Consider the following 22,540-nt stretch of genomic DNA (forward strand, 5'->3'; position numbering starts at 1 on the left):
CTTACTCTTTGCCTTTAAATATGTCTGCTTGTGTCTGTGTATGTGCGGATGGATATGTGTGTGTGTGTGTGTGTGTGTGTGTGTGTGTGTGTGTGTGTGCGCGCGAGTGTACACCTGTCCTTTTTTTCCCCTAAGGGAAGTGTTTCCGCTCCCGGGATTGGAATGACTCCTTACCCTCTCCCTTAAAACCCACATCCTTTCGTCTTTCCCTCTCCTTCCTGAAGAAGCAACCATCGGTTGCGAAAGCTAGTAATTCTGTGTGTGTGTTTGTGTGTTTTGTTCATGTGCCTGTCTCCGGCGCTTTCCCGCTTGGTATATAAGGTTCCAAGACTTACCAAGCGGGTAAGCGCCGGCAGACAGGCACAATGAACAAAACACACAAACACACACAGAATTACTAGCCTTAGCAACCGATGGTTGCTTCTTCAGGAATGAGAGGGAAAGACGAAAGGATGTGGGTTTTAAGGGAGAGGGTAAGGAGTCATTCCAATCCCGGGAGCAGAAAGACTTCCCTCAGGGGGAAAAAAAAGGACACACACACACACACACACACACACACACACACACACATATATCCATCCGCACATACACAGACACAAGCATATATATATATATATATATATATATATATATATATATATATATATATATATATAACAAAGATTCCATTATTTACATCATTATATATATGTGTGTGTGTGTGTGTGTGTGTGTGTGTGTGTGTGTGGATTTGGATGTTGCTGTGGTCAGTCTCTCTACAATGACCTTGTGGCCACTAATCCCTGTATCCGTCGTGATACTTCCCATTTGTTCAGTATTATTTGTTGCTATGAGGTCAAGTATATTTTCACAAACATTTACACTTCAAGTGGGCTCCTGAACTAACTGCCCAAAATAATTTTCAGAGAAAGCATTTAGTACAATTTCTGACTATGTTTTATACCTAGCACCAGCTTTGAATATGTATTTTTGCCAACATATTGGGGATAGACTGAAGTCATCACCAATTATAACTGTAACACTGGAGTACCTATTTCAGATGAAACTTGGGTTTTCTTAGAACTGTTCAATAAATGAATCATCTGCATAACGGGGAAGAGGGGGGAGGGGGGGGGGGGGGGGGTCAGCAAGAGACCAATTATTAATTTATTCCAGTTGCCAAGCATAACCTCTATCTATACTACCTCACAAGACCTGTCTACTTCAATTTCATTATATGATAAACTTCTTCAAACAGCAACAAACAGACCACAACCATATATATTTAATCTATCCTTTCTGAACTTGTTAGGTCCTTTTTGAAACTTTCAGTTGAGCTTATCTCTGGCTTTACCGAGCTTTCAGTACCTGTAATGAATTGAGCTTTACTGCTTCCTATTAGCTAACAGTGTTGGGAGCATTTGATATTACTAGGTTGTATCCAAACATGTGAGTTGTTATTAGGGTACAAACAGATTCAAGTTTCATTCATAAACAACACCCAACACCAATCCTGAAGCATCCATTCTGAAAGATTTCTTGTCCACCTGTAATGGAGGCTATGGTGTGGTGATATACGAGGTGGTGCTCGTCATGGCATCACGAATGGAGATACACGTCATGCAATTGTCTCCTAACAGTTTGATGTGATACATCACAACATGCAGCCTCTTTAAACGCTGAATTCAGCTCTAGATCACTCAGCTCACAGTTGCTTTGACTCAAAAGTTGTAGATATCAACCACCCTGTGCACCTGTCAATGTGGATGGCCTATGCACTGTAAGTCCTCAGCACTACCTGCGGGATGGAACTGATTCCATGTCTGCATCACATCACTTTGACTCAGGTGCACACGTCAAGCAACGTCCCTGGTTAATAAGCCTTGTGGGCATAACATGATACACAGACTCAAATCATTGTTCTACATTGTCCTTAGTGGCATGATAAATGTTCACTCTACCGTTTCACAGGCATCTGTAATATGTCCCTATTGATGGTTTACTTTCAACTGAAATGCTGCAGTCCTTTCTAGTGTGCTGTTCTACACTTAGATAGTGGTCTTCGTAGCTGTGAGTATGTTTACACAGAACATAAGGGGTGGTCTTCCGATTCAGTACAGCAACAGTCACAATAGCAACACATCTGTACGAGATACCAGGGCAATGACCGACTGAAGTGGTGCAATGGTTAGCACACTGGACTCACATTCGGGAGGACGACGGTTCAACCCCGCGTCCAGCCATCCGATTTAGATTTTCCGTGATTTCCCTAAATTGCTCCAGGCAAATGCTGGGATGCTTCCTTTGAAAGGGCACGGCCAACTTCCTTTCCCATCCTTCCCTAATACGATGAGACTGATGACCTCACAGTTTGATCTCTTCCCCCCAAACAATCCAACCCAACCCCAGGGCAATGCAACATTTTTGTTGATGCATGTATTAGGTGTATTAAATGTCCAAATAAAAATTGCTGTTTTTTCAGATTTTAGTAAGGCTTCACACTGTTTTGTGTTTCAAAAGCTGCTTCTTTTTTTTCTTTTCTTATGTTATTCAGCAAGATATTCATTCACAATATTTTTATGCGAAATGATCCACCAGTGGAATTGATGGTGCAATGTAACTCCACAGTATTATTTATTAGTTCATTGTGACTCGACTTTCGGCTCCTTAGGCCATCGCTCTGCAACAATCACCTAACACTTCCAAGAAGGAACTTCATTATAAATTCGCTCCTTTTATCCTACAATAAAAGCATTTTGACATAGCTGTGTTGTTCTTTCATAACCGATCTGTAGTTCTGGAAGGTTCACACAAACAATAAAGCTGATTCAGACAGAATCCCATGTCTGAATAACCTTGATGTAAGAAGAATGATGTAAGTGTCCTAGAAGTTGCCCATTAACACAGTTCAGTATAAATAGCCAGCCACAACAGGCCATTTAATTTTTATTATTATTATTATATTATTTACATTTTATGGCCTTCATTAGACCACTCTAGCCAACTTTATTCACAGAAATTTTCAGTTTCCTGTCAGCCCAGTACTTCTTCATTCTCTCGAATCTCATCCTCTTTTGTTCATCAGAAATCACTCTTCCTATTGTCTTTTTGTTGATTCTCATTTGCAGTCTGGTTTGTTTGTCTGTGAGTTTCCTGATCATGACCCTTTTGCTTGGTTAAGCTAAGTCTTATTATTACTCATAACAACTGTTGCTGGAACATGTGCTGATGAATTGGTATCACTTATCAACCCTCACGTTGGAAAAACTGCATTTGCCATTTAGAAACACCCATGTGAGGCATAGGTGTCTTACGAATGCTGTAGACATGCTGACCGTCACCACATGAATTGAAAGATAATACGATTTTCATGTGGCTTCAGCAGTGGCTTTACATCCAGGATTCAGAAAGTAGTTATGTACTCTGGCAGTAAGAGATTCAACAAGCTCCCATCAAACATACAGCAAGGAATTGGCAATCCCTAACAAATCAGAAGGAAATAAAAAACATACCTCATTAGCCACTCTTTCTGCAAAATATATCCCTACCTTGATTCAAGAGGTTGAAAAGTTCTGTTAGTTACATGGCAAGCAGCAGTGTTTGTTGTAATGCTGTATGATAAGCAATAACATATTATAAATATGGCTCAGTGTTTACAGATATGACAAATATTTGCTTAGAGAAATACCATTGTAGCAAAGTAAATGTTAAGCTCCTAATGGCAGATGAACACCAACTACATATACAGTAAAACTGGGAAGGCAAAAGCTTTTTGTAAGTGGCAGCTTTCTCACTAAGTTACTCAGATAAATTTAGAGGCTTAAGGCTGTTAGTCTATTGTTAATACAACACAATACACAGATTAAATTTCTATGATGCCTTTGTCTTATGATTATTTATGTATTGACTTTTTTTGTATCTCTGAACGTTTTCCATCTTGATGGGATCTGTGGAACACAGTGGAAGAATTGAAAAGGCTGTGACTTACAGGCACATGCCACCTTTGCACGGAAAAATTATTTCTTCAACAATTTCATTCTAAAATCCCCATTATTTGGTGTACAAAATTACAGTCGACATAAGACTGTTCATTACATCTATGAAAAGTGTTTACAACATGGAAAATGCACTTCGTGTAATTAATTATTCATATACATTCAAACTTACCAACGCCTCTTCTTCCTGGATTCAGTACTGCAACAATACTTGAGGCAAGACACAAGTCTTCAAGAACTTTTCGGAGTCTCTAAAGTGTGATAAAAATAAGATTATATTAACATGTAGGATTTTACAAATGCTTCAGGCATAAATCCTGGGTCGAATCTTGATGTTATGACAAGGAGACACAAGTAAATGATACCGATTATTATTTCTAAAATTACATCACAGATATTTCATAGTAGTGAGACATGTCCAACTACCTTACATGATCGTTACATTTGCACTCTTCAGTATGTTCATTTTGGGTACCAATAAACCACTTCAGCTGTATTTAGTCCTTTATTTTGTAGATCGCTATTGGTTTTGTGTCACTAAAAGCCACATCTTTAGGTAAACGTATAGCTAAAACATTTGAGCTAAAGGTCTCAGAACTTTGTACCCAACATACATTGTCCATCAGAACAAAACACTGCTAAAACATGGTATGTCATTGAATAAAAAAGCCGCCAGATTCCAATCCAATATGGTGCATGCATCAACTTCTCTGGTCTATATGCAATTGCGAACAATGACGTACCACCTTTTAGTAGTGTTTTGTTCTGATGGACAATGAATGTTGGATACAGAGTTCCGAGCATTTTAGCTTTAATGTTTTAGTTATATATTCACCTGGCAATGGGCTTTTAGTGCCATTAAACTGGTAGTGATTTAAAAAATAAAGGACTAATACAGCTGAAGAGGTTTATTATAATCCACGATGATAACTCATAGGTGTTGTTGCCCTACCAACAAGGTTGTATGTCTCCAGTATGTGTATCACAGTCACTGGTACGTGAAAGATACACAAAACTGCAGAAGCGGAGGAGTTTTTATTTTTATTTTTGATGATTCAGTTTATTACAAAAACATATTATGTCTGCCAAATTGCTCCAGTACTAACTACTAGCTCAAATGACATCCACAGAATATTGTGATGAAGTGTCCTGACTTTCTTAGTCCTCCCCTTTCTTATGATTATCACAGTTTTATATTGATTCCTTGCAATGACAAAACAAATAGTACATTGTGAACTTGTTGCTAGTTGGCCTATTTGCTTGGGGATTACACTGTGTACCATGTTTATTGCATATTTTGGTACCATGATTACTTATTGTTTTTGTCATCAGGCTGCAGCTCCCCATGATAGTCTATGTTGTGCAAAGCCTTTCATTTCTGCATAACTACAGAATCTTACATCCATTCAAACTTGCTTACTGTATTAACTGAAACTTCAAGTTTATTGTTGTAAGTCACAACTGTGATTGATAATACTAAATTGTAGTTTCAATTGATATCAATAATGGTCACAGTAAAGAATAACCTAAAATGTTTTAACAAATGTATTCAAAAACTGGTCTCCCTCTACAATTTTTATCCTCCACAGTTCCCTTCATTACCAAGTAATTTATTTCTTGCTGCCACACAATGTGTCCTATCAGTCTCCACCCCTCCCTTCAGTCAAGCTGTGCCAAGACAGATTTTTTTCCTACAGTTTGATTCATTGCCTCAGTTACATCAGTAACCCCGCCAGTCACGTGAGTAACCCATGACTAAGGAACATAGGGACATATTTACTGTGTTACATTGCCCACATCCAATGAAGCTGCCTGCAGTGGGAAAGCTGATGTTGTCACAGGCTAGTCATATGAATATCCACAGCAGTTAAAGGTAAGGCAGCCTGGTGACAGACTCACCCTCATTTGCCATTATCCAACTTGCCTCTGCAAGTGAACTATGACCACTACTGCTACTACCTGGACTTTATATCAGTTTCTGTCAGGAGCTATTGTTTATATTATTTCTATAAAGAACTATTATTGTTCAGTTTGTGGACTGATACAGTTTAGTTAGTTAGTTTCATGTTCCATGGATCATTTACACAGCAAGTGGTAACGATGTGTAATGAGACATTTTACATTCACATCACAAATTAATTGTAAATGGGCTACATGCTTAACATATTTTTTTTAGTAATTCCCACCAAACACCTCTTAAATATTACAGTAATAGACATTCTTTTATGGAACAAGAGTCATTGTCAAAGAGAAGCTTTTCAGTCTGTTTTCAAATTTTACTTTGCTGCCTGTCACACATTTTTTATCTCGGGGTCAGTTATCAAAAATTTTAGTTGCAGCAATGTGCTCCCCTTATTGTGATAAAGACAACCTTAATGTGAAGCAATGAATTTCAATTGTCCTTCTGGTACTGTAATTATGGATATGATTGTTCCTTGTGAACTCCAATGAATTTTTTACAACAAACATCATGGGGGAATCAATATATTGTGAAGCAGTAGTTAGAACGCCAACTCCTTAAACACATCTCTACGAGATGATCATGAATGAGCACCGTGCATTATTCTTAAAGGATGTTTTTGGGCAATGAAGACTTTCTTTCTTATAGATGATTTACCCCAGAACATTATTCCATATGGCATTATTGAATAAAAATATGTCAACTTCCTGATCTGTTTCTCCCCAAGATTTGCAGTGATTCTAGATGCAAATGTGGCTGAATTACGTTGTTTTAGAAGAGCCAAAATGTGCATTTTCTAGTTTAAATTCTCATCAATATGGACACACAAGAATTTCAAAGATTTCACCCTATTTATTATTTCTCACCATGTGTCACCCTCTAGGGTAGTACACCTAGATGTGTAAAAATGAATATGTTGTGTCTTTTTAAAGGTGAGTATGAGATCATTCTCAGAAAACCAGTCAAATATACTTTTTAAAACATTGTTTACCATTTCTTCTGTCACTGTACATACGCTTGGATTGATCACAATACTAGTGTGATCTGCAAAGAGTACTAATTCTGCTTGTTGTATATTACATGGAAGATCGTTTATATATACAGTGTACTCCAAATTATTTGTGTGCAGATTATCTGATTTGTAAATTTCTTGTGCAACTAAAAAAGTGCAATATTTTTCTCTAGCAAACAGCAATAAACAATCCACCACATGGGAAAATAAGTGTCATTTCCATCATTTAAATGACTGCCAGGTGACAACAGAGAAATGTCCACATTGGTACCAGCCAGTTTGTTCTGTGTAAACCAAAAACCAACTCAGTTTCCTGATGTTAATCGGCATTTAAGTGTCAATTAAGCAAGTTAAAAGAGACTTGTGAAAGAGATGGAGAAACAAAAGAAACATGTTGACATTAAAACAAAAATTAGAATTAACTGAAAGATTTGAGAAGGGGGAAACTGTTGCAAAACTAAGTGCTGATTTTGGTACTGAATGCAGATTGTTTGGAACATTAAAAAGAATAAGCAGAAAATATAAGATTTTGTCAGGAAATACGATTCTAGTTCTGGATCGTCTGCATGAAGAAGGCACAAAGAGTTCTACAGTTGTTGAATTAGATGCTGGTCTTTTGCAACGGTTTAACCAAAAATGAGCAGAAGGTGCCATTGCTCCAGGCGTGATGTGTGCCAAAAAAGCTAATTTTTTCATGAAGTTATAACCTCATCTGGAAGTTAACCAGATTCAAACAACATCACAGAACTCGCAAACTTACTTTGCAAGGAGGGTGGCTTGGTTTGAACACTGTGACAGCTGATTCTTTCCAGGAAGAGTTCTAGAAATATGTGGAAGAAGAGAATTTCACACCAGACCACACACATAATATGGGTGAAAGTGGTCTGTATTGGAAATGTCAACCAATCAGAACTCTTGCTTTTAACAGGGAGGTTTGTGCTCCTGGATATAAGATATCTAAAGAACACATTACAATTTTGTGCACTGCTAATGCTTCTTGGAACCCCAAAGTGAAACTATTAGTGATTGGAGGAAAAAAGAGCATTCAAGAATACTGCAGCTAAAGATCTCCTTGCACATTATTACAACCACAAAGACATATGAATGGATACTGAAATTTTCAAACACTGGTTCCACACACATTTTGTAACACAAGTTCGGTGATTTCAAGAAGAGAAAGCATTGCCACAGAAGGCTGTTCTATTGTTTTATAATGCCACTTCACATCCCAATGAGAGGATTCTTGTACCTGATGATTGTTTCATTGTAACAGAGTTTTTATCTCCTAACATGACTGCCATGACACAGCTAAAGGACCAAGGCAGAATTGCATCAGTAAAATGGAACTACGAGGCTGGCCTACTGAGAATGTTAGTTGATGAAGATAATTTAGTGGCATTTTGGAAGAAGTTAACAGCATTAAAGATGCTATACATGGGATTTCTGATCCCTGGCAGGAAGTCAAGCCATGTACACTAGTTCGGTCATGGACGAAAATTTTTCAAGATGTACAAGGAAGCGATTTTCAAGGTTTCAGTGATGAAGAAATAACGACTGCAAAAACAATGCATTTAAATAGTTTTGAAGATGTCGATTAAGAAAACTTTAGTGAGTTGTGAAGATTGACGTGTGAACTTGGTTTCCAGTACATGAATGATAGCAAAACAGTGACTGTTGCTTCACACCAAAACAAAGAAGATGATTGTGAATGTGAAAGTGGGGACAAAGACAGTAGCCTTCTTAGTCATTATACCACATTCCAATGTGTTGATAATCTCTAGATTATATGAGCCTGAGGGGTTTCAGTACAATGGCATTATTTCTGCAAGAAAAATTAGAAATTCTGTGCAGAGAAATGTCAACTTCTCTTCAAAGCAGACCGACATCACAGACCATCTTAAGAAATAAACAGGCCTACAGTACCAACAAACAGAACTTGGATGAAGATTTGAACAAAGAATACGTATTTGAAAATATCTCGACCATTCATGTTCTTTGATTATTCATGCATCTTCTCCCCCACATTATCCCAAATAGTCGGGGAGTACACTGTACGAGGAACAATAGCGGACCTGAGACTAAGCCTTGGCAAACCCCACACGTGATTTCTTCCCAGTCAGAATAATGTCCCAGGACTACATTTATTGATTTACTAAGTACAACTTTTGGGTTCTTTTGATTAGATATGAAATTATCCGTTGGTTGGCCCATAAAACTTTTATTTATCTAGGAGAATGCTGTAATTGGATACATAAATAATATACTCACCAAGCAGTGGCAGAATATACAAACTTTTGGAGTTGGTGGCTGCTTCTTCCGGCAGAAGGATGAAAGGGGTAGGAAGAGGGGTGAAGGAAAAGGGCTGGAGAGGTCTAGGAAAAGGGGTAGATTTTTGCAAAATCATCCAGAATCATATGTCGGGGGAGGAGGTTTACTAGACTGAAGCAGTCCCCAGCAATCAGTCTTTCATTCTCATCCTGTCCGGTAAGTCCTGGGTCACTTTTCAAAAATTTACCCCTTTTCCTAGACCTCATCAGTCCTGTTCCTTCAACCCTCTTCTTACCCCTTCAATCCTTCTGCTACAAGGAGCCACTAGCTCCAAAAGTTTGCGTGATTATAACCTTCTTTTATCTGCGTATTGTGTTGCCGCTTGGTAAGTAGATTTTTATGTATCCAATTACATTGTCAAAAATTGATTGTTTTCATTGTTATAGGAGAAGACTGTGATTCACACAGTCAAATGCATTATACAGATTGCACAAAATACCAACTGGTGCTATTTTATTATTTAATGCTTGTAAAATTTGGTGGGTGAACATGTAAATGGCATTCCAGTGGGGGCAATTCTTCTGAATTCCAAACTGTGATTTCCAGAGGATATTATTGTTGCTCAAGTGAGATTCTGTTTTACAATACATCACATTTTCAAAAATTTTGGAAAATGATGTCAGCAGTGAAACAGGTCAGTAGTTATTGACATCTCTCCTATCACCTTAGGGAGAGGTTTGACAAAAGTCTTGAGTTGCTAATGCATACAGATATTCAGTCTTGTTGTTGTTGTCTTCAGTCCTGAGACTGGTTTGATGCAGCTCTCCATGCTACTCTATCCTGTGCAAGCTTCTTGATCTCCCAGTACCTACTGCAACCTACATCCTTCTGAATCTGCTTAGTGTATTCATCTCTTGGTCTCCCTGTACGATTTTTACCCTCCACACTGCCCTCCAATGCTAAATTTGTGATCCCTTGATGCCTCAAAACATGTCCTACCAACCGATCCCTTCTTCTAGTCAAGTACTGCCACAAACTTCTCTTCTCCCCAATCCTATTCAATACCTCCTCATTAGTTATGTGATCTACCCACCTTATCTTCAGCATTCTTCTGTAGCACCTCATTTCGAAAGCTTCTATTCTCTTCTTGTCCAAACTAGTTATCGTCCATGTTTCACTTCCATACATGGCTACACTCCAAACAAATACTTTCAGAAACGACTTCCTGATACATAAATCTATATTCGATGTTAACAACTTTCTCTTCTTCAGAAACGCTTTCCTTGCCATTGCCAGTCTACATTTTATATCCTCTCTACTTCGGCCATCATCAGTTATTTTACTTCCTAAATAGCAAAACTCCTGTACTACTTTAAGTGTCTCATTTCCTAATCTAATTCCCTCAAAATCACCCGATTTAATTTGACTGCGTTCCATTATCCTCGTTTTGCTTTTGTTGATGTTCATCTTATATCCTCCTTTCAAGACACTGTCCATTCCGTTCAACTGCTCTTCCAAGTCCTTTGCCGTCTCTGACAGAATTGCAATGTCATCAGTGAACCTCAAAGTTTTTACTTCTTCTCCATGAATTTTAGTACCTACTCCAAATTTTTCTTTTGTTTCCTTTACTGCTTGCTCAATATACAGATTGAATAACATCGGGGAGAGGCTACAACCCTATCTCACTCCTTTCCCAACCACTGCTTCCCTTTCATGCCCCCCGACTATTATGACTGCCATCTGGTTTCTGTACAAATTGTAAATAGCCTTTCGCTCCCAGTATTTTACCCCTGCCACCTTCAGAATTTGAAAGAGAGTATTCCAGTCAACATTGTCAAAAGCTTTCTCTAAGTCTACAAATGCTAGGAACGTAGGTTTGCCTTTCCTTAATCTAGCTTCTAAGATAAGTCGTAAGGTCAGTATTGCCTCACATGTTCCAATATTTCTACGGAATCCAAACTGATCTTCCCCGAGGTCAGCTTCTAATAGTTTTTACATTCGTCTGTAAAGAATTCACGTTAATATTTTGCAGCTGTGACTTATTAAACTGATAGTTCGGTAATTTTCACATCTATCAACACCTGCTTTCTTTGGGATTGGAATTATTATATTCTTCTTGAAGTCTGAGGGTATTTCGCCTGTCTCATACATCTTGCTCACCAGCTGGTAGAGTTTTGTCATGACTGGCTCTCCCAAGGCCGTCAGTAGTTCTAATGGAATGTTGTCTACTCAGGGGGCCTTGTTTCGACTCAAGTCTTTCAGTGCTCTGTCAAACTCTTCACGCAGTATCTTATCTCCCATTTCGTCTTCATCTACATCCTCTTCCATTTCCATAATATTGTCCTCAAGTACATCGCCCTTGTATAAACCTTCTACATACTCTTTCCACCTTTCTGCCTTCCCTTCTTTGCTTAGAACTGGGTTGCCATCTGAGCTCTTCATATTCATACACGTGGTTCTCTTCTCTCCAAAGGTCTCTTTAATTTTCCTGTAGGCAGTATCTATCTTACCCCTAGTGAGATAAGCTTCTACATCCTTACATTTGTCCTCTAGCCATCCCTGCTTAGCCATTTTGCACTTCCTGTCGATCTCATTTTTGAGACGTTTGTATTCCTTTTTGCCTGCTTCATTTACTGCATTTTTATATTTTCTCCTTTCATCAATTAAATTCAATATTTCTTCTGTTACCCAAGGATTTCTAGCAGCCCTCGTCTTTTTACCTACTTTATCCTCTGCTGCCTTCACGACTTCATCCCTCAGAGCTACCCATTCTTCTTCTACTGTGTTTCTTTCCCCCATTCCTGTCAATTGTTCCCTTATGCTCTCCTTGAAACTCTGTACAACCTCTGGTTTGGTTCTTTCAGCTTATCCAGATCCCATGTCCTTAAATTCCCACCTTTTTGCAGTTTCTTCAGTTTTAACCTACAGGTCATAACCAATAGATTGTGGTCAGAGTCCACATCTGCCCCTGGAAATGTCCTACAATTTAAAACCTCATTCCTAAATCTCTGCCTTACCATTATATAATCTATTTGATACCTTTTAGTATCTCCAGGATTCTTCCATGTATACAACCTTCTTTTATGATTCTTGAACCAAGTGTTAGCTATGATTAAGTTATGCTCTGTGCAAAATTCTACCAGACGGCTTCCTCTTTCATTTCTTAGCCCCAATCGATAATCACCTACTATATTTCCTTCTCTCCCTTTTCCTACTGACGAATTCCAGTCACCCATGACTATTAAATTTTCGTCTCCCTTCACTACCTGAATAATTTCTTTTATCTCATCATACATTTCATCAATTTCTTCATCATCTGCAGAGCTAGTTGGCATTATTAAACCTACTCCTGCATAACCCCTATTTGATTTTGTATTTATAACCCTGTATTCACCTGACCAGAAGTCTTGTTCCTCCTGCCACCGAACTTCACTAATTCCCACTATATCTAACTTTAACCTATCCATTTCCCTTTTTAAATTTTCTAACCTACCTGCCCGATTAAGAGATCTGACATTCCACGCTCCGATCCGTAGAACGCCAGTTTTCTTTCTCCTGATAACGACGTCCTCCTGAGTAGTCCCCGCCTGGAGATCCGAATGGGGGACTATTTTACCTCCGGAATATTTTACCCAAGAGGACGCCATCATCATTTAACCATACAGTAGAGCTGCATGCCCCCGGGAAAAATTACGACTGTAGTTTCCCCTTGCTTTCAGCCGTTCGCAGTACCAGCATAGCAAGGCCGTTTTGGTTAATGTTGCAAGGTCAGATCAGTCAATCATCCAGACTGTTGCCCCTGCAACTACTGAAAAGGCTGCTGCCCCTCTTCAGGAACCACATGTTTGTCTGGCCTCTCAACATATACCCCTCCGTTGTGGTTGCACCTACGGTATGGCCATCTGTATCGCTAAGGCACGCAAGCCTCCCCACCAACGGCAAGGTCCATGGTTCATGGGGGGATATTCAATCTGTTGTTACAAAAAGTTTATTTGTATTCAATAAATGGTATTATCCCAAAAGTGAGTGTTAAGTTAGTTACTTAATCTACCCATCTAATACTCAGCATTTTTCTATAGCACCACTTTCCACAAGCTTTTGTTCTCTTCTTGTCTGCACTGTTTATTGTGCTTATTTCATTTCCACAGAAGGCTACATGCCATAAAAATATTTTCTAAAAAATCTATTTTTGATGTTACAATATTTTTATCTTTCCGGAAATATTGTTTTACTACTGCCAGTTTACATTTGTATCCTCTTTGCTTCTGATATTGTCAGTTATTTTTATGACCAAATAACAATACTTTTCTACTGCTTTCAGCAACTAATATCCTAATCTAATTCCCTCAGCCCTATGTAATTTAATTCCAATACGCTCCGGTGTCCTTGTCCTACTTTTTTCATCTTACACCCTCTTTTCAAGATACTATACATTACTTTCAACTAATGTTACAAGTCCTTTGCCATGTATGACAGAATTACAATGTCATCACCAAACCTTAAAGGTTTTAATTTTTTGTGCTTGAACTTAATTCCAATTCCCAATTTTTCCTTAGTTTTCTTTACTATTTCCTCAGTCCACAGACTGAATAAGGTGGAATATAGGCTATAGCACCAACCCACTCATTTCTCAGTTACTGTCTCCTTTTCATGTTCTTTGATTCTTAAAACTACAGTTGGTTCTGTACAAGTTGTAAATCAGCTTTTGCTTCCTGTATTTTATCTCTGGTAACTTCAGTATCTCAAAGATTGTATTCTCTCCAGCATCTGCAACAGGCAACAAACATTCTAGTTCTGGCATAATTGTACCATACTATCTCCAAGCACATCAGTGTTTGATAGGAAATGACATCACATCAAGGGATGTTTTCCAATGATGTTATACTACATCATCCACATACCCACACACAACTGCAGCATTAACCAGGTTCTGACCACAAAGTACACCAATTTTTGTCAACATTAAAATGGATTTAATATCAAGGTACAGAGCAGGTCCATGGAATAGCTGCTTGTATGTTCCAGCTGTTGTAGCTGTATTTCAGTCAACTTCAACATCACAGACTTGCTTGTGGATTGTAGTGTGCCACCTGTAGACACAGTGAATTGTGTGTTTATTATGTATGTGTGTTTCATTTACAGGTTAAATATAAAAAGTTGAGCAGGAAAGGGGGAGGGGGCAACAACTATGGATAATTTGGTAAGAATAGATATGACACACCTGTGAGCTCTAACAATTCAGGGAGCTGATTTTAAAAAAACACAATCCTTCCTGTAATATCAATTGTTGTGTATCAGGTAGCATTTGGGAATGCACGCAACAGTGAAACCAAATGCAGAAACTGTTAACTAAATGGCTGATCAGTGGTGACATAATATTATGCATACACTTTAACTTGGCTGATCCCAGAGGGAGATGTAGCATTTCAGCCATGTGCAAATTGCTATGGGGAGAGGAGTGATGTAGAAGGAGCAGGACCCATCTCTCTCAAGCTATGTGGGCACCACATCCAGGTTTTGTGCCTCAGTGTGAGCACCTACGGTAATATTTCTTATATGAGAAAGATTTGCAAGCAGGACCTGTAATGGGCTGCTTCATGACACATTCCAGCACTAATGAATCAAATATAGACAGTCCAAAAGCCAACAAAAGTGTGCTAAATAACAGCATATTCTGAACAATACCAATGGCTAATATTTAGTGCTCAGTGGAACATTCTAACACAATTTATTCTTCACTTTATCAGCTATATCAAGCTGCTTTTCCTACAGCTACGTCTCCTTAATATCATGATATAATTTCGATGTTACAATACTATTAATTTTTATTTTCCCCTAATAACTTAAAGCCTTTAACATATTCAGTTTTTTATACATTCACCTTAATATAAACACACAACAGTTGTAATAAAATGTTGAGGTCATCAGAAAGTACAGATGGAATAGTTATACTAATGAAAAACACAATATTTATTGAAAAAAAATTATATTACATAAATGAAGCTTCCTTCACTTCTCTACATAATCACATCCTACATTTAAAAATTTGTCATATCTGCTCACGAGCTTCAGAATTTGTATGTTATACTCTTCTGCTACTCACTCATTAAGGCAGGTGGTCACTGCATTAACCAGTTCTTCACTGATTCCAAAATGTTTACCTACCAGAAACTCTTTCAGATTAAGAAAAAGGTGGAAATCAGAAGGAACAAATCAAGACTATAGGGTGAATGATCACAAATTCCTCACCCAAACTGATCCAGAAATTCTTGACTTGCAACAGCAGTGCAAGGGTGAGCACTGTTAAGGTGAAATGCACATTTCCTTAAGAAAGCATTCTTTGCCTCATATCATGCATAGCTCATTGTAGTTTTCACAGATCAAAAGTTGGAGAATGCAGTGACCACTTAGCTTACTGAACTGGCAGGAGAAAAGTGCAACATGGGAATTCTGAAGCTCATGACCAGATACAACAAATGTTTAAATGTAGGAGGTGATTATGTAGAAAAGCAAAGTAAAGTACGTACCAGAATTATTATTTCATTTTTCCATATTTGGAGAGTGGTGATGCTGCAATCATTGTTCAATTAATGAAAATCCACTCCAGTTGCTTGATTAGAATTTTATAACGTTCATATGACTTTTTCCAATAACTATTGAGGTTTTCATTTTGTATAACCGAATGGCATTTATTTTCTGGATTGTCTTTGTATATACATACCACCTTCCAGGCACTTCACAGTAGTTTTCAGAGTACAGATGTAGATGTATATACACAACAATGCAACAGACACATGTAGTTTGGATATCTTTAAATAAATATATACTATCACTAATACAGTGGATCTGGATATATACAAAATATTATACACAGATAATGGCATATCACAATTTTTAAGTGAGTATAAACATCTCTTAATCAAAAATCATTTTACTTTGCTGCAGAAAGATTTCTATGGATTTGCTTTTAATCATTTTGCAACCTGTTAGGGGAATATCTTCAACCAGCAAGTGAATTATGATTGGTAGCTCTTTTATCACTTAGCATCAGATTCTAATCATCTCTGGTTTGTTTACAGTAATGATAAATGTCTCAATTTATAATGTTATGCTCTGCATTGTCCTTTTCAAAGAAACACAGCAAATCAGAATAAACAAAATCAAATTATAGTTAATGAAATAGTCCCTAGATGATAGGTACTTACTTATGAGGGGCAGTCAAATGGAGGTCAAACAGATAAAAAAAGTTAGTAAACTTTTATTATTTCAAAAGCAATTGCCATAACTGTTAATGGTTAATACATTTATCCCACTGATAGGCAAGATGGTCAGTGCCTTCAGTTGAAAATCTTAGTGGTTGCCTATGGAACCATGATTTGACCTAGGTGTGCATTTCTCCTTCTGAAGCAAATCGATGGCCATGAATGTCTTTATTCAGGGCTCCAAAAATAAAGAAATTGCAAGGGGAGAGATTGAAAATGTGTGGAGAATGGGTAAGGGCTTTCCACCAAAACTTCTGCTGCATAGTTGAAACAAACTTGCCAACGTATGGGTGGGCTTTATTCTGCAACATAATGATGCCGTTTCTGAGGATGTGGGCTTGATGGTGCACTTAAATATATGGGACGTGTCAATGTACTGCTGTGTGTTAACTGTGGTGCCATGTTCCAGAATGTTAATGAGCAGTGAGCACTTGAAGTCAAAGAAGAAGATCATTGTGATTTTACCAGAGCAGGTATGCCTGCTGTTTTGATTACACTGCAAAAGTTTTGCTGGGAAGCCCTTACACATTCTCCAAAAAGCACCTATGAGATTTCCACATTTTTGGAGCTCTAGAGAAAGACATTTGTGACCACTGATTTGCTTTGGAGGAAGAGGTGGGTGCCTGGATACTATCATGGTACTGTAGGCACACGTAAAATTTTGCCATGGAGGTATTGACCATCTTGTCCCCCAGTGGAATAAATGTATTAACTGTTATGGTGCTTACTTTTGAACTAATAAACAATTTGCTTACTTTTTTTCATCTGTCTTGTTTTCATTTGACGCCCCTTATACATTGAAGGTAGCAGTAGTCATTATATAGCTGCATGAAAAGTAGTAATATACCATAACTAGGACTTTGTATTTGTAGATGTATGTAACTATTTTCTTTGAAAATTACCAATGCAGTCATGTTAATATTAAACTTCCCTTATGAGATAAGCAGCAGCTGTATAGTAAAACTGAGGAAGCAGCAATTCTTTCCCAAAGTAGCAGCTTCTTTTCAAATTTTAACAGCATATGCACAGAGGTGTTACCAAGAGCATGGTGTGATAGGCTCCTATCTAGGGCTCATGCACAGAGGCAGCGCTAAAACTGTCCATAAAAGAAAAGGACAGTTTAAGAATTATCTGGGAGAGATGCACTCTCCTGCCTCTTGTGTTCCTATCTTCTGAATATGAGAATTAATCATTGACCCTGCCCACATCTGTAAACATGTGTTACTGTAACAATGTCATGTTGCCCAAGTAGCATCATACAGAAATAACTACTACCAGATGATGTTTACTGGTAACATATTGTACGTGGCAATGGTGTGCTTGATTCACAACTCACTCATGTTCAGCAATGGAGGTCTCAAAGGTGATGAGCAGGTGTTGAATCAAATATAGTATTTGACCAAAGGCTTCTGCTTTCTGCTGACTGAGGCTTTCTGCTGACTGAGGCTAGAGCAAGACTTTTTAATCTAGAAGGCTTTGGAGTATTTGATAGAACAGTAATGGAAATGGAGAAAACAGCTCACGCACATCATATCACTTCATCTGACTTTAATTTTCTGATACTAATCACCTTAAATGAAAGATCTATATCTTAACTGAAGTTGATTTTTGAGCCAAATATAACACAAGCATTGACGCAGTGGAGGTAGTTAAGGAAATGAAATAGCTGCTTTCAAGTTCCAAGTAAAGAAGACAATGAATAGCATCCGCACGGCCTCCCATTTGGATATTTATATTTCAAACGTTTTTTTTTTTTCAAAGTATGGCCTAAGAGATGATTACCCAAACACCAAATTAGCACTGAAGATATTTATAACAATGCCAATGACGACAGTGTCTTGTCAATGCAGCTGCAACAAATTAAAGATGATAAAAATACTACTTGTGATCGATCGTGGATGAAAGTCTGTGAAATTTAGCTCTCCTACTAACAGGCAATACAACTGTTAAACTTGATTTCAGTTAATCAACGAGTTTTACTTCCCAATAAGGTGTACTAACATTCTTGGTTGTGTTGTGTCCAAGTTACAACACAAGTGAAGACGAGTGGGGAATTGTTCTCTGCATGGTTTTCAATCTTTGGTTGATCCACTGTTGTGTCTACAATGTATGACGGTGTTACGGATGAGTTTTTACACCAGCTGGTTGATCAGCAAGGGGTTCTTACTGCAGCATTGCAGCATCTCAGTCAGCAGCAGGAGGCATTTGCCACAGTGCTACACACCACACGCAGGTATTGCAAACACTTGCCTCTGTTTGGACCAGTTAATGTCTGCTTCAATATACGCCACCTGCTGCATCACCCCTTCCACCTCCTGTTTTGTCTGTTGCTATCCCAGTCGCTTATCCCCCACCATTTCCAGCTTATGTTGAGTCTGTCAAAGAATGGGAAGCCTACAAAAAATGGTTGCAGCAGCATTTTCATGCATCTGGATTGTCTGATGTTACCTTATGCTGTGCTTTCTGTGTGTATTGGTTATCACCTCACATGTATCAACTCCTTTGCCAACTGGCCCCCCTGCAGGATCTATCTTCACTATCTTTTATAACATGTGTAACCTTCTTTTGAAATACTACTGTAAACAGAAGCATGTCATAACACGTGGGCACTGCGCCTCATGATTTAAGCCATCATTGTCACTGTGTCACTGATATATATAAGGAGTCATATGCTGAACGAACGTTTCATGATGCAATGATTCGGATGGCCCTGATCGTGAGGTTCGCAAGCGGGCCTTTCAACATGAAAACCCCTCCCTCTCCGACGTTCAGACTATTGCAAAATCATTTGAGGTTTCAAGGGCTGCAGGTACTCAAATTGTGGTGTGAAATTGTAGAAGTTCAACCCGCATCCCCCCACCGTTTGTCAGGTGGTTCACAGGAAGATGATACAGTGGCAGCAAGTGCAACAAAACAGGCCACACTCCTCCTGTTTTTAACAAAAAATTCTAGCAGCCTATTGCAGACACCGATATGAATGTCAATTGTATAACGGCAATCTCCATTGCATACAATAAGTTTTTTATTGATGTCAAGGTTCATCAGAAGATTGTGCTCATGCCTGTTGACATTGCTGCTGTTGTGTCATTACTCAACTTGCAAATTTACATGGACTTTGGTTCTCCCCATTTAGCGACAGTGCCATGTACATTAGTCGCCTACAATAAACACACACTCTGATACTGAATAGTTTCTCAGCCCCAGTTAGACATAAATCAGTGGTTCATCTGCTGATTTTTGTGGTGGTGAACAATGCATGCACCAAAAATTTATTTGGATTTGGCACCTTTAACCTTTTTGTGTTTACTACTTCCAATGGAGTTACCCTCATCTCTGATCAAGTGCGTTATACACAACTCGACTCTTTATGCCCTGAATTTTCTGACATGTTTTCTGCTAGCTTGGGTTGTGCAAATAATTTCAAAGCCCTCATCTCCATGAAACCTTCAGCCACACCCCTTTCTTTTGGGCTCACCTGGTGCCAATGGCACTCTGTGACCAAGTCAAGGCAGAGCTTGACTGCCTCACAGCCCCCATGGTTGTCCAATCGATCACACCCAGTGAATGGGCTACCCCTTAATCATCGTGAAGAGGCTGTCAGGACAGTTAAGCCTTTGTGGTGATTTCAGATTTTCCTTCCATGCCCAGTCTATCATTGACACATGTCCCTTGGCATGCCATGATGAACGTCTGCTAAAGTCACTGGTGGTCAGTATTTTCCCAAGATTGACCTCTCCAATGCATATTTACATCTTCCCAATGATGTTGACTCTCAATGGCTCTAAGTCAATAACATGCCTTTTGGTTTGTATCAATACTTGAAGTTACCATTTGGCATGGCCAGTGGCCCAACGGTTTTTCAACAGTTTCTCAAACAACTCATGAGGTCTGTGCTAAGCTGTGCCAACTATCTTGATAATACTGTGGTCTCTGACTTCTCCGCTGCTTATGTATGCTCTTTTCGATGTTACAGGCTGCCGGGTTAAAATGCAATTTGGAAAAGTGCAGCTTCTTTCACCTTCTACTGTTTATCCTGGGTTTAAGGTCTCTAGTGCTGGTATCAAATGGCTTTATCAGAATGTCTATGCTGTTGTATCTCTTCCATGTCCTGCATTGGTCAAAGACCTCCAGATTCTTTCTAAGGTAAGATTGCTTATTATTATCAGTTTTTGCTGGGGGGCAGCATTGGTTGCACAACTCGTACAAGCCTTGCTGCATAAGGGGACATCTCTCCACTGGTCGCAAGCATGTGAAACAGTGTTTTCCAAACTGAAGTCATTGTTAGAATCTGCGCCTTGCCTCATAGCTTACCAACTGAGTCAACATCTAGTGTTAGTAACAGTGGCATCCCACCATGGAATGGGGATAGTGTTGGCTCATAAATGTCCTGGTGGCTCCAAACAGCCTATTGCATCTTGTTGAAGACACTTAATTCGGCTTAGACTAGATATTTACAAACAGAAAAAGAAACACTTGCCATTATTTATGTATTAAAGAAGTTTCATGTTTTCCTGTATGGTGTAAAATTCCATCTCACAAGCCATTGTTTTGCTGTTCAACCCTTCATATCATTGACAGACAAAGCAGTGTAGCGCCTTCAACATTGGGCACTGTTCCTCTCTCAGTACAACTACGAGATTCACTTCTGCCCCACGGCTAAACATGAGAACGCTAATGCACTTTCCCGTCTTCCAACAAGTCCAGACCCAGTTTTTGATCAGAAGGAGTTACTCTGTTTCCATGCTGATGAATGCACTCAACAAATTGTTGATGGTTTTCAATTGTACTTGAACAGTGCAGGCTGGTGCTACCAATTCCTACTTTATGGAAAGTGATACATTGCACGCAACATGGCTGGCCTGAGGAGTCTCCATCGGTAGGGATCTGTCACCCTCCATAACTAATACGTGTTTCAGCATCATTTCTCTGATGGTGTTCCACTCCTTGATATGGATTATTCGGCTCCTCAAATAGTTGTTCCCTCGGCTCTCCATTCGGAGATTCTGCAATTGCTGCACACTGATCACTGGGGAGAGTCATGCACCAAGGTTAGCCCACCATCATGTTTTGTGGCCTGGTTTGGGCAGCGGCATCACTCATTTGGTTACGGAATGTTCTCAATGTGCACTGCCGGAAGCTGCCCCGAGGGCAACGTTGTCTCTATGGCCACAACTTTTACCGGCCTGTCATTGTCTCCACATCAGTTTTGCTCACCCTTTCCTTAATGCAGACTGGGTAATAGTAATTGATACATATTCTTGGTTCCCATATGTTGTTCATTGCCACTCAACTTCAGCCTCTGCCACTATGGCAAACCTGTCAAAAAAAAATTTCATCATGTTCTTCTGGCAATTTTGGTCTCTGACAACAGCCCTAAGTTTGTGTCGCAGGAGTTTGCCTCCTCCTGCAATGCCTGTGAGATGTGCCGCCACCTTTTCACCCCACCCTTCCACCTGCAGTGCAACAGTGAGGCCAAAAAAGTTAGTTCAAGCATTCAAAATGCAAATGGAAAAGTATGTGCCTCGGTAACCATCTGACATTGCCTCCAATCAGTTACTGTCTTCCTACTGGTTCACGCTGTTCAACGACAACAGCCCCGCCAAACTGCTCCATGGGTGTGTCACCCCTGGACACTCCTGCATCTCCTGCAGCCTGGACGGGGATGCACACCTGAGCAGCCATCATCCTGTTTTCAGCCCAGGGTGACTGTCTGGACATGCAGACGTGGTCATTGCCCAAAATCGATTCCTGCCACCATCTCCTGATGCTGTGGCCACCTTCTGCAACGTCCATACAGAGGAGGGCCTCTGTGCACATCACTGCAACCAGCTGTGCCTGCATATGGATAACCAGACAACCCCAGCTGGGACACCAATGTCACAATGCCAATCTGTATCACTTGACGTATCACCTGATGTGGCCGCATCCCCCATCACTGGTGGATGAAACTAGTGCAGCTTCTCCAATATCACTACTAATACCAATGCAGCTGCCTTCCACACCGGAGCCGTCTCCTCCGCTTCAGCCACCTACTGCAGAGCACAACCACCACAACCAGGCCCTG

At 39.3% G+C, this 22,540-nt stretch overlaps 1 protein-coding gene across 1 annotated transcript in view; it reads right to left on the reverse strand.

The window, feature by feature from the left end:
* Window positions 1-22,540, reverse strand: part of LOC126334551 (tRNA (uracil-5-)-methyltransferase homolog B-like) — an 89,636-nt gene that overhangs the window by 23,288 nt on the left and 43,808 nt on the right. The window contains exon 7 of the mRNA XM_049996924.1: window positions 4,147-4,225. Coding sequence (XP_049852881.1) covers window positions 4,147-4,225 — 79 coding nt within the window. The remainder of the gene's footprint in view (window positions 1-4,146; window positions 4,226-22,540) is intronic.

This window comes from Schistocerca gregaria, chromosome 2 (genome assembly GCF_023897955.1).
Source record: "Schistocerca gregaria isolate iqSchGreg1 chromosome 2, iqSchGreg1.2, whole genome shotgun sequence".
Taxonomy (NCBI): Eukaryota; Metazoa; Arthropoda; class Insecta; order Orthoptera; family Acrididae; genus Schistocerca; species Schistocerca gregaria.